Source organism: Haliotis rubra, unplaced genomic scaffold (genome assembly GCF_003918875.1).
Source record: "Haliotis rubra isolate DU_JTF1 unplaced genomic scaffold, ASM391887v1 Scf282, whole genome shotgun sequence".
In the NCBI taxonomy this organism is placed as follows: Eukaryota; Metazoa; Mollusca; class Gastropoda; order Lepetellida; family Haliotidae; genus Haliotis; species Haliotis rubra.
Window position 1 is genome coordinate 294487 of NW_025766914.1, and position 13143 is coordinate 307629.

At 39.1% G+C, this 13143-nt stretch overlaps 2 protein-coding genes across 2 annotated transcripts in view; both read left to right on the forward strand.

The window, feature by feature from the left end:
• The window catches only part of LOC124281326 (sodium- and chloride-dependent glycine transporter 1-like), a 182996-nt gene that overhangs the window by 46859 nt on the left and 122994 nt on the right, over positions 1-13143 (forward strand). The window lies entirely within an intron of this gene.
• On the forward strand, positions 2896-13140 carry LOC124281325 (E3 ubiquitin-protein ligase RNF166-like). Its single transcript, XM_046717355.1, has 6 exons — positions 2896-3068; positions 5685-5841; positions 8137-8240; positions 9440-9554; positions 10795-10902; positions 11943-13140. The coding sequence occupies exons 1-6, from the start codon at positions 2968-2970 to the stop codon at positions 12006-12008; spliced, it is 651 nt and encodes a 216-aa protein (XP_046573311.1). The 5' UTR covers positions 2896-2967; the 3' UTR covers positions 12009-13140.

Consider the following 13143-nt stretch of genomic DNA (forward strand, 5'->3'; position numbering starts at 1 on the left):
GCGAAGTCAAAGTGAATCTTTTCGACTGTACCAAAAATACTGACGGCCCCTGCACAAACAACAACCTCCGGGGTTGCAATTGGCATGGCCGTCTCAAGAAGGTTGTGGGAAAACAACATCCCAACCTATTCGAGATGGCCAAGTTCTTGACAGATGAACAAGGACTGAACGAGGCAAAGATGCTTCAGTACAATGCCGGCCAAAGACTGTCCCCAAAAAGAAGTACAGAGATTTGGAGGAACGACTAGATACCTTGAAGTTCAGGCTTGCAAATAACCACCCGACATTGATGGAGTACCTGGACAATGACAGACAGACAGACAGTCACACAGGTTTTATTCAGTAGTTAAGGCCCAGTGGCCAAGACATTGGTCACGTGACATGAAATTATGGTTTTACATGTGATTTACGGATGGACATCAAATGTTTTATGAAAATGGCAACAGATTTAATAATATCAGCATTATTAGAATTAAGTACATTATATATCGTTTGTGGGGCATTATTAGTGCATTTTAAATACTTCTTTCGGCAGGCAGAGAAAGTCTTACAGACTAATAATAAGTGACGTTCGTCTTCAGTTTTACCGGAAGAACAATAGGAACATGATCAATCTTCCAATGTATTATTATCTTTTCTAAAACGTTGTATTTTTAAGGCATGCAGAGAGATTCTAAATTTACAAACAAAAATCTTACAAGGGACTTATCATTAAGAACACTGATATATTTTGCAGGTCCGAACATCGATTTACATTGTGAATAATGACTAAGAAAACTGGATGAATTGACTGATGCGTACCAATTCTGAATATATATATATCTTTTATTCGTTGTTTAAATGTTGACAAAAACATTTTTATATCACCAACATCTTGCTTAAACCAAACATAAGAAAACCCGCTTGAAAATAACATATTTCTCACATCTGAAGCCCATGAATACTTTCCACATTTATCCAGTGATAACAATATTTGATAGCTTTGATGGGGGTAGCGATAATCAGGCATTCTTATAAGTTTAATCCAGTATCTAATAACTCTCATTTGACTCTCAACATGCATGTTATAGCGTCCTGTTTCGCCAAGTATGGCTTTATTGGAAGCAAATTTACGTACTGTAAGAAATCTTTTAAAATAGGATGCATGGACATTTTCAATGGCTTCGAAATAATTAGCTCCCCATATTATATGGGAAATTATGACATGATTATATATGTTAAAAGAAATATATTAAATCACAACCTCTTGTAATATGTTATAAAGGATCAAAGAAAGTATACAGATACACACACACAAATTCTTATGTGTTTTCATTGTATTCTAAACCGTAAACAACACCAGCCCAAATCCGATAGCCAGCGCGTATGCATATGCTTAAATTTGCTAGTACACTCGAAAGGCAAAATGGTATTATATCTACCTAAATACTTCTTTCTAGAGTCGCAAAGCGTAGTATTTCAAGCAAACACGTTGCTCGAAGTGAAGCCTTCTTTTCTATATATTCTCAACAAACACACTGTGTCACAAGCGTTCGGTCCACCTAGGCTCGGGTCGTCAAAAGCACCTAACACCTCAAAGGTGTATCTTTAATCGTGCTTAACTCCATAGATTAGTATGATATCTACCTATATATCACATTGAAATGTTACAAAATGCCACATGTAAAGGTAACTGGTCCGTTAAAGTAAAAGCCCTTGTCTGCCCACCCTCAAAATATCCTCAATCAAAAGTGTTCAGTCTGTTCGGCCCGACTTGGCCCGGGCTGTCAAAAGCATCTTGAAATGTGTTTATATCCATAGATCAGTATTATATCTACCTAAATGCCAAATTGTGATGTTACAAAGAAAACTGGGTCTATAAAGTGGTATTTAGATAGATATAACTATATTCATTGGATGTAAACAGAATCTAGGATTCATCTGTGAGACTTCAAGATACATGTGTGAGGTTTAAGTTGCTTTTGACAGCCCGGGCCAAGTGGGGCCAACAGAGACTTAACACTTTTGATTGAGGCTATGTTGAAAATGGAGAGTGAGTGAGTGAGTGAGTTTAGTTTTACGCCGCACTAAGCAATATTCCAGCTATATGGCGGCGGTCTGTAAATAATCGAGTCTGAACCAGACAATCAAGTGATCAACAGCATGAGCATCGATCTACGCATTTCGGAACCGATGACAAGTGTCAATCAAGTCAGCGAGCCTGACCACCCGATCCCGTTAGTCGCCTCTTACGACAAGCATGGGTTACTGTTCGGTCCGGCATACCTCGGGCCGTCAAAAGCAGCTTAAACCTCACACATGTATCTTGAATTGCAATCAGCTATCTGTATTTGATAGTTGATATTAATGCTTTATCAATGGAAGAAACTATTTGCGTAACTACAGTGACTATAAGAGGAAAACATATATTCGTTTATCCTTTAAAACAATTTTAGAATAATCGAAACATGAAATCAATTTATAAGCTACTTTTACACATTATTAACTTCATGTCCAATTTTTTAAGTATCCTGAAACTGACGAAACCAATGTTGGGCAATTAGATCCCATGAGTTCAATTGCCTATTACAATCAACACACGAATATACCTCATAACCGACATATATTTTATCATAACAACATCTCTGGGCTTTTATGCATATCATTGATTTCATTGTTATATGATAAACTATACCTGTAAAATGTTATACTCGTACGAAACTTCCCTGTACTTCATTATATATTTCTTTACAGAAACCATTTCAGAATTTCAATTAAGTAGTAAAAATACATGCACATGACAATTTTCACGTATTGAATTATTTGGTTCTTCGATATATGAAAAAAGGCAAATGAAACCGCTCGAAGCATTCCTTGTGAGATACAGTTGTTAGGAATGTACTATGTCTGTGAACATTGTAAACATTATCAATGTTATACGTCAGTGTTTATTCCAGTCACGATTAGGTGGCGCAGTGCGATGCCAGAATGGCCCAGTGTTCTTCAGACGCTGATGCATCATTCAAGTGTCCAGTTTGTCTGGAGTTATTACAGTCGCCTGTCAGGATAGCCTGTCCTTTTCAGCATGTGTGAGTCGGCTGTGTATTTTCGGGGGCGACGTTGAAGGGAAAGTGTTCGGTTTTCGATCACTCAATAATATTCCCTGTTTATTCCATGTATCCGATATATAAGTGAATTGTAACGGTTTTCATTCGTTTCGAGTATTTTCCAATGAATATGTTTACTACATGTAAATGTTGACAGTTCGGCTGAGGCATATTGAGAAATATGATGGACTGATGAGCCTCGTATTGTTTACAGAGTTTTCATGCAGTACTCTACCATCATGAACATTCGCGGAAGTAATTCAACTGTACGCACAACATGGGATTTATATTTGTTGTGAAGTACTGTCATTATTGAATACTGTTCATTCATGTGCACGGATAGTTTTACAACACCACATGTGAACACATTTTCATCAACATTTGGACATTGACAGTTAATTTAAGAAACCGAAACTAGGCTTTGTTGAAGTTTTAGTTGATAAGGACAGTTGTGATTCATTTGATATAAAAAAATTACATTGGGGCCCCAGATGATGTAGAGGCTTTTGATTGTTGTTTATTGTTTTGTACCCAGATGGTACCAAAGTGTACCCGACAAATCCAATGTTTTCTCAGACTATACCAAAGAGTCCCAGGTTTTGGAAATCATAGTGTAGTCTATGTCATAAGTGTATCCATGATTAGTTTGCGTCATTCAACAGCAGTGCCAGAAATCTCCATTTTCCAAGTTGTCAAGATGACTATAAACTTGTCTGCATTACCTCCCTTGGTGTGAGGTTGCTGCTTACGATCAATATAATCCATGAGTTCATCAGAGGATTTTGCAATGCAAAAAGCTAGCATCAAGCTTGTTATAGGTTGCCAGGTTCATAGCACTATCAGGTCTTAGAACTGTATGCAAGGAGAATGTTAATATGATGCCTGTGACAATATACTTTGTTGCTAGTTTATGAGTTACAAGTCCCTGTGAGTGGGTTTAGTTTATGTCGCACTCAGCAATATTCCAACTATATGGTGACAGTCTGTAAATAATCGAGTCTGGACCAGTCAGACAATCCAGTGATCAACAGCAGGAGCATCGGTGTACGCAATTGGGATATGATGATATGTGTCATCCAAGTCAGCGAGCCTGGCCAACCGATCCCATAAGTTGCCTCTTACGACAAGCATCGGTTACTGAAGATCAATTCTAACCTTGATCTTCATGGGTTAGAAGTCCCTGTGCTCTAATCTCGATGTATACTATTTTACTGTGTATAACAATCCCCCTCATGATATCAAGGGGATTGATGTCGTAAACCTCTTGTGCTGCAAAAGGGTACCAAAATATGGATGCATTTGATATGGTCCATGTACAAAATGACATGACAATGAAAATCTGGGTACTGCTCGTTATTTTGTTTTGGACACAAGACCTATATTTATGGTAAACCAATTAGCAGTGAAAGTCTGGATACTACTTATCAGTATATATTTTTGTACACAAGACACATTTTCATCCAATAACCAATGAAAATGTGAATACTACTTGATATATCATTTATTACACAGCGCATGTTTCTATGGTAACCCACTGAGGGTTACCCTTCAGTAAAAATTATCGAAGACAAATATGGCTGTTACTAATACATTGCAGGGGTGGAAATAACCCATTGCCCAACGCCCCAGTCCAGTGTTTTTCTGTCGGGCAAGTCAATTTGAAAATCACGCTATACCGGTGTCCAGTTGACTTTCCAATGTTAATTATGTTGTTTATTTAAAAAACCAACAAGAATAGTGGCCGGTATAGTGAAACAATTATCAGGGCAAGTGATTATACATGTGCAACTGTACCGGAATACACTAGCAATTTTAAAGTTATTTCCACCCCTGCATTGCATGTGTGGTCTTTTAAAAGTAGAAGCTAGCAATGACGGTGGGGTAGCCTAGTGGTTAAAGCATTCACTTGTCATGCCAAAGGTCCGGGTTTGATTCCCCACTTGGGCACAATGCCTGAAGCCCGTTTCTTGCATCCCCTGCCATGATGGGAATATTGCTGGAATATTGCTGAAAGTGGCTTACAACCATGCTCAATCACTCACTCAGAAGTAGGGGTGGGTATCGCAGAGAATTTTCATATTGCGATATATTGCGATGCGGAAGCATATATTGCGATATGTATTGCAATATATTGCAAGAATTATTTTTTTAACAAAAACTATTTATAATCGAGTTAATGCTTGATTATAAAGCAAAAACACAACAAAATCACTATGATTGATTAACCTATAATAGAAACTTTTAATCATGACAAAATAAAAATGTAAGTAACATTTGGCTTTAATGAAACAGGGAAAAGAACAATTAAAAAAACGGAAATATCCAAAGATTTCCGAGTGTTACAAAGTTTTCCGAATGCTTGTCAAAATACCGGTTTTTGATCAGTGTATCGCAATACATATCGTTTTCAGGTCTGAACCGGTAAATACCGGTAAACCGGTTATATTGCGCAGCCCTACTCAGAAGCTAATGTATTATATTTCATACCGGGTATTCATGAGAAATGGAGAAATGTTGAGTTCATGATGTGTAGAACAAATCTGTGCTTGATTACTATCAGACATCACACATTGATGATTTGTACTGTGATGGTTTCAGATATTGTGAGCGCTGTGCCATAGGACTACAGCATGTGCATGTACCAACATGTCCGCAGTGTCGGTCACCGTTTGACCCCACCCGCATGGAAAAGGCAGTGGACATTGAGAATAACATGAGAACAAACAGAGCCAACTGCCAGTGGTGTGGACAGCAGGTACAGTGAACTTTGCAGATGGGTGAGTGAGTGAGTTTAGTTTTACGCCACACTCGGCAATATTCCAGCTATATGGAGGCGGTCTGTAAATAATGACGTCTTGACCAGACAATCCAGTGATCAACAGCATGAGCATTGATCTGCGCAATTGGGATACGATGTCGTGTCAACCAAGTCACCGAGCCTGACCAATCCTGTGAGTCGCCTCTTATGACAAGCATGGGTTATTGAAGATCAATTCTAACCTGGTTCTTCATGGGTTCCTTTCAAACGAATGAACATGTATTGTTAAACAGAAAGTCAGTATGAACTGAAGTTTTTGAAAACAGTAATCTACATTCATGGCGAACATGCATTTAACGAAAGAACTGATTTTTGGTCTCCGCCACTTGCTTTTAGTCAAATTGCATATAACTAAGTAAGGTTATAAGTAGAGCTGTGACGATACATCGTAGTATCGATAATCGTGATACTTTATCTGACGATAAATATATCGATACTTTTGTTCGTATCGTGATATGTATCATTGACCTTAAAATTGTTAATGTTTACTAGAAATTGATGTTTATGTAAAAATTTACACTGTTACTTACTATTAAAATATACTTTTGTAAAGAAAATAACTAAAGATAGCATATTGTGATATGCATCGAATCGAATCGCATCGTTCCAAGATATCGCGATACATATCGTATCGTGACATTTCCGTATCGTCACACCTCTATTTATAAGATAGTACATTAGTGGTCCCTTTGAGTCAGTTTGAACAGATATTTACTGTTTAATGTATCAGGAGAATCTCTCCACAAGTGATCTACATAATAAAGATATGTAATTTGGAGACTGATTGAGATTGATAATACCCTTTCAGTCTGTGTTTACCTGATGCAACCAGGTTATTACCTAAGGATGCAAGTAGTTTTGATGTCCTTAAATCGAGCCCAGCAATATTTTATGCGTCCCAGATTTAATATTGATAATGACTTCCATTACTATTTCGGGAAAGGTAGGGGACACAGGTGGCCCAGTTGTCTAGGGCAATAATGTTTATGTGTTTGTCAACGCCATGCCTGTGTTCTTGAGGTGAGGTGAATAGGGCTGAAAAGATTCACCCAGACCACGATTCGATTAGATTTTTGACGTTGGAACCTCGATTCAATCATGTTCGATTCAATTTTACGTACAAGTAAAAACTTCAGATTTCATTTGACTCTCAGAGTTTAAGTGAGTAGGCCTTTTTAGCGTGAATTCCATTGTCAACTTTGCGATGTCTAATAATGACAATGCTCATTGGATAATTAGCCCGGCGTCAACCAATCACGTTTCGCCTTATTTCAGCCCTCGAAACCGCTCGAGTTGGATTACAAATTACGTTCTTGCTGTATGGAAACAGTTGAAATAGATATTCAAATATTCGAAACTAAGATGTCAGATCCGATTTTCGATGAATCGAATCGAATACTTGCAGCCCTAGAGGTGAAATGATGTTTAACATTGTACTTGAAAATATTTTCCTCATATGATGACATGCATGCGTATGTCTGTTTGTACTAGCCCACACTTAAGCTGGTTTTATAGTGCTATCTTACCGAGATACCATTCCCAATGAAGTATGAATACCTCACTCAGAAACATTAAAGTGACTCCAAACCGACCAGTCCTTGTTGTACCCATAAATGCCGAACGCTAGGCAGGGACCAACAAGTACCATATTTTAACGTCTTTTGGTTTGAAGTGGCGGGGGATCGAACCCACGTTTTTCTGCTCTCCAGGCGGACGCTCTAACCACTACACCCCGGAGGTGTTCTGTGTTCTTGAGTTTCACCAAACTTGTAAATATCTATGACCTGTTGCTCTTTAGGTATTCTTTTCACATGAAGCAGGGATGCCATAGTATCTGGGTTGAAAGAGATGTTAAACCAGATTTACATTATTCCTTTTCTTTGAGGGGTGTTTAGGTAGCCTAGTAGTTAGGGCATGCAGTTGTCAAATCAAAAGATCCAGGTTCAAATCCTCAATGTGTATCATGAGTGAATAGTGCTCATGATGTCTTACATCACACCAAATTGCGAAGGTTAATTAAAATATACCTCTGACTCAGTGGGGCGGTGGGGTAGCCTAGTGGTTAAAGCGTTCGCTCGTCACGCCGAAGACCCGGGTTCGATTCCCCACATGGGCACAATGTGTGAAGCCCATTTGTGGTGTGCCCCGCCGTGATATTGCTGGAATATTGCTAAAAACGGCGTAAAAACCATACTCACTCACTCTGACTCAGTATTTGTTTTTGCCCACCAGATGGCAGTGTATAAGCTGCGAGACCACATGGAGAAGTGCACCAGTGCCGATCACAGTATTCCTCAGTTCCGGCCTGTCCGGGAGACATCACAACCAGTACCCAGGTAGCGACAAGGAAGTGGTTGTCAGCATTTCTTTTCATTTCATTTTCCTTTTAGATTTCACTTCTTAACTTAAGTTAGTATATCATATGGGAGGTAGATGTACACTGGTTTTTCCTCTTTTTGAGTTATGGTGGTGGGAAGGGTGATTGTCGAATTAAATTTACTGACTACAAACATAAAGGATTTGCCTTTATAATAGACAGAAATGTTATGAAATAAAACAAGTAGTTAATAAAAAGACAGTAAAAAATTGATAACACTAATTACTCTCTTTTTTCAGATTGAGGGACATTATCAAGATGTTGTTAAGGGGCCATTCATAATTTATGGGGTTGGGGGTTAGAGGGGATGGTTTCCATTTATTTTGTTCTGGGGCTGGGGGGGTAGTGTTGGGGGATGTAATCAATTATGTCATATATACTTGCAGGGTGTGGGGGCCAGCAATTTTGTTCTCATACATTTTAAAAAGTTATACTTAAAACATATGGGGTTGGGGGTGCGGGTCATGTCCTTTTGTACAGGATGTGCAGAAGGTCCACTTGACTAGTAGTGTAGCGATGAGTGTGGATGTTAGGAGTGCACTGTTGAGATTATGTGTTCTACAACCCTAGGGCAGTGGTGTAGTCCCAGGGGTTCAATTTTTTTTTTAAAAAGCCACTTGCCACAGGGCAAGTGACTTTAAGAAAGTAACTTGTCCTGACTAATTTTCCACTTGCCCTGATTTTTTCACATAATTATGATGATGTAATTGTGAAAGAAGAAATCAACATGGTGTTTGATGTTAATGTTTACTGGACTATTTATTGAAAAGTGATAAATAGCAGAGAAAGATAACTCTACTTTGTTATCATTGCGAAATGTAATAGCTACATTTTGAGCAGATATGAAATTAAATCCAAGTTTATTTGCGGTTTGAAACCATAAGTGGAAATTATCTAGTAGCCCACGGACAAGTAAGATGCCATTATTTGATTGCCCGAAATGAAAACTGACTTGTCCCGGGCGTCGGGCGATGGGATTTTTGAACCCCTGAGTCCACTGGACGAAGCGTTGGCTTGTCACACTGAATATCCAGGTTTGATTCCTAAACATGGGCACAGTGTGTGAAGGCCATTTATGGTCCACCCCCCATGATGTTGCTGGAATTTTGCTAAAAGCGGCATAAATCCATACTCACTCCCAGTACTGCTCTGTTTCAGCAATATCCCCAATAGATCCACCTTCCAGTGCCCATATTGTGGGGAGAAGAACTTGGAATTATTAGCATTGGTCAAACATTGCAATGAGCAACATCGACACTGTCAGCAACAAGTTGTGAGTACACTGTCAAAATCTGACAAGCTGTGTGTCACATGGTGATCTGACTTATCTGCTGAAATTATCAAAATCATGTTGATAAATCACAAATTGCACACAAAATGTAACCAGAAGCTCTGTGAGTCCAAAATAACTGAGAAATGTCAATCCGTTTGGCCACAGGCAAACTGTAGCCCAAAGAGGGTTGCGCAACAAAGAGAAAATGACCAGTCTTCCTATATGCGAGCGAAGCGAGCAAAGGTTGGCAACGTACTTCCCTCGCTTCGTTATGAAAAATATTTTGAATGTCAAAACTAAATATCGCCACCATCAAATGTAGACACCCATTTCCTCACAGGGTTGTGCTCTCAGATTTCCAACCTCATATTTAATAATTACCAACGTAAAACATATTTAATTCAACACTTTAAACGCCACTTGTGCCATATCAAACCGTTCTTCGCCTCCATTACCCCTGCCAGCTCCCGCTTCAACGGAATGAAGGAACAAGAATAAGCAGAAATTAAAGAGAAATATCATATTGCCTAATTTTACCATTAAACTGTTGGAGATTATGTTTCTTTTCTGTCGTCGTTATTGTTAGAATTCTTGTAATATTTATTCTACAAAAATCATTTCTGGCGTAGTGGGCGGGTGAAGCAGGGGAGGTCACTCCGCAAGTATCCCCCCCATATGGCAGACATGTGATTCAACAAGTATATTTAGATTTAAGTCCCCTGTTCCTTCACTCCCTTGAACCGGAAGCTGGGAGGGGTAATTGAGGCGAAGAACGATTTGATGTGGCACAAGTGGTGCTTAAAATCTTGAATTAAATATGTTTTACGTGGGTAATTATTAAATATGAGGTTGGAAATCTGAGAGCACAATATTGTGAAGAAATGGGTGTCTACATTTGATGGTGGCGATATTTTATTTTGATATTAAAAATATTTTTCGAACTGAAGCGAGGGAAGTACATTGCCAACCTTTGCTCGCTTCGCTCGCATATAGGAAGACTGGTAATTTCTCTTTGTTGCGCAACCCGATTTGTGCTACAGTTTGCCTGTGGTTTGGCTCATTACAGCAATGAAAAATTTTAATGTTTGTGTTAAGATTTTACTGGCGTTTCTATTTCCATGAAATATGATGATTTCACACTGTTTCTTTCATGCACTATTGCAATGGTTACTGTCATGTTTATGATACCATCCGCTCTTGTTACCATGGTTACTGTCTTTTATGACACGTTTTGCTGCAGGTTTGTCCGGTGTGTGCATCAATGCCATGGGGAGATAAATCACGCGTCAGTGCCAATTTCTTGCAACATCTCAACCTCAGACACAAGTTTGAATATGATACTTATGTCGTAAGTACAGGACATTTTGCACTTCAAAGTTACAACTTCCACATTGGAAATGACATGTTAAGGTCTGGGTTAGAATATTGATCTTCAGTAACCCATGCTTGTCGTAAGAGGCGACTAACAGCTCATGCTGTTAATCACTGGATTGTCTGGTCCAGACTTGATTATTTACAGACCGCTGCCATATAGCTGGAATATTGCTGAGTGCGGAATAAATCTAAACTCACTCATTCACATTGGTTGATTCTGTGTCTTTGTACCTGGTGACGGTTGCATCATGCCCATACCTAGAGACTGTCATCATTTAGCTGAAATATTGCTAAACAACAAGCAAACAGACAAGTTTGAATACAAAAGATAACCTCAGCCAACCTCTCTCTGCATATCAACTACCATTCCAGAGCTGATTGGAGATGAGTGAGTGAGTATAGTTTTACTTTTAGCAATATTCCAGCTCGATGGGGGACACCAAAAATGGGCTTCACACATTGTGGGGAATCAAACCTGGTGGTTCAAGCATTGACTTATGCCGAAGTCCCGGGTTCGATCACCACATGCGTACCATGTGTGAAGGCCGTTTCGGGTGTCCCCCTCAGCGATATTGCTGGAATATTACTAAAGGCTCACTCACAGTACCTTGCCAAATATTGCTTTGATTGTGCATCTCTATGATGGTGTTGGCAAATGACAAGATGAAGGAATGAAAACACATGTTGCTCAGTTTTGTTGCAGCCTTGATAGAGTTATGAATACACAATTAACACTTATCAGAGGGGTACACAAAGTCCGCAGTCTGGACTACCAGTTGTCCTACTTCCATTTTTGTGGAAGCCGTGGTGGTTGTGTGGGTTAGGGGCTGACTTTGTGTGCTGACAATTAGGTGCCTGACTCTGAGGGTGTGGGTTCGAATCCCAAATGGGACTCAACCCAACAAAAGTACTAGAATCTGTACTATACTAAGATAGTGCAATCCCAAATATTAACATAGAGTTAGAACAACATCAGTGACATGTACTGACAAAGTGTTTTTTCTAAACTTGCAGGACTACCAGCATGACGATGAGTCCATGCTGCAGGATGCAATTCAGGCGTCACTACAGACCTTCTGACTCCACAACAAGCTGCTGGACCCTTGGTGCAGAACGACAGACTATCTGAACATCTTGGGAGAGTTTCTGTCTCAACAGCTGATAGTTTGAACACCTTGCAGACATTCTGACTCTGCTACAAGCTACTGGAGTCTCAGAAATTCTGACTTTTGAACTCCCATTTGAAATCCCTGAAAGTGCTTCTGACTCTAAATGATATTTTGAACATCTTGCAGGAAATTCTGACACTGGAACTGACTGCATTTATGAAAACACAACGCCAGAGGCGTACATAAAGTATGTGATCTAGATTACCAGTTGTCCGACTTCCATTTGTGGCTGAGTCTGTTCTACTATTCATCCAGCATCCAATCAGCTTTTAATCCTTACTGTGCATTGGTTACATGGAACTGACCGTGAACATCCTGCAATATAATTCTGATCCTGCAACTGACAGTGAACATCCTGGCACAAGTTCTGATCCTGGAACTGACTGACTCTGTTGTCCAACCTGACTGTGCCCTGGATGAATGTGATGTGTGTGTTGAGACCTGGCCTCAGTGGATATACAGTACTATGTTCTGTTTCTGCCCGGACAGTGACCTCCCCTGACAATGGATACAGGGGAACCAACAACAGGTGATGTTCCAATTGCTCACATACAGGTGAAAAATGGAGTCAGTTAACTGTCTGAAGGATTTATTGGACAGTTATCTGACGTTCAAATACATGGACCTGGACCTTGCTGCACCGTGTCATCAGCCTCATCCAATTTATGTTTCATTAAATGTGCTTGTATTAAACCTTTAATGACAACAACCATATTTAAAATGAACTTCCTCAATAAGAAGATACAGGAGTACAGTAAAAAACATTTTGTTTCCACTGAAATCTCCAAACTATGTAAAGTATATCACAGACTGAATGACATAAGTTATATATTTTGTAATCACTATTTATCAAACTTTCAAATCAATGCAAATATTACACTAAAAGTATCATTACTGGTAGTTACTGTTCCATTTCAATATCAGATTTCAAGGAACTATAAGAGTTTAATTAAATCATTAGTTTATGAAGGTTTGTCACAATCATGTACTGAATGTATACCCATAGATCCTTTATGTTCGGGTAACATACATTTATGTCCATGTAC

Excerpts from the sequence above, each read along its gene's own strand:
- LOC124281325 (XM_046717355.1), top strand. The coding sequence starts at position 2,968 with ATGGCCCAGTGTTCTTCAGACGCTGATGCATCATTCAAGTGTCCAGTT. Across the intron at positions 9,555-10,794 it reads GACACTGTCAGCAACAAGTT|GTTTGTCCGGTGTGTGCATC; the intron begins GTGAGTACACTG and ends GTTTTGCTGCAG. Across the intron at positions 10,903-11,942 it reads TTGAATATGATACTTATGTC|GACTACCAGCATGACGATGA; the intron begins GTAAGTACAGGA and ends CTAAACTTGCAG.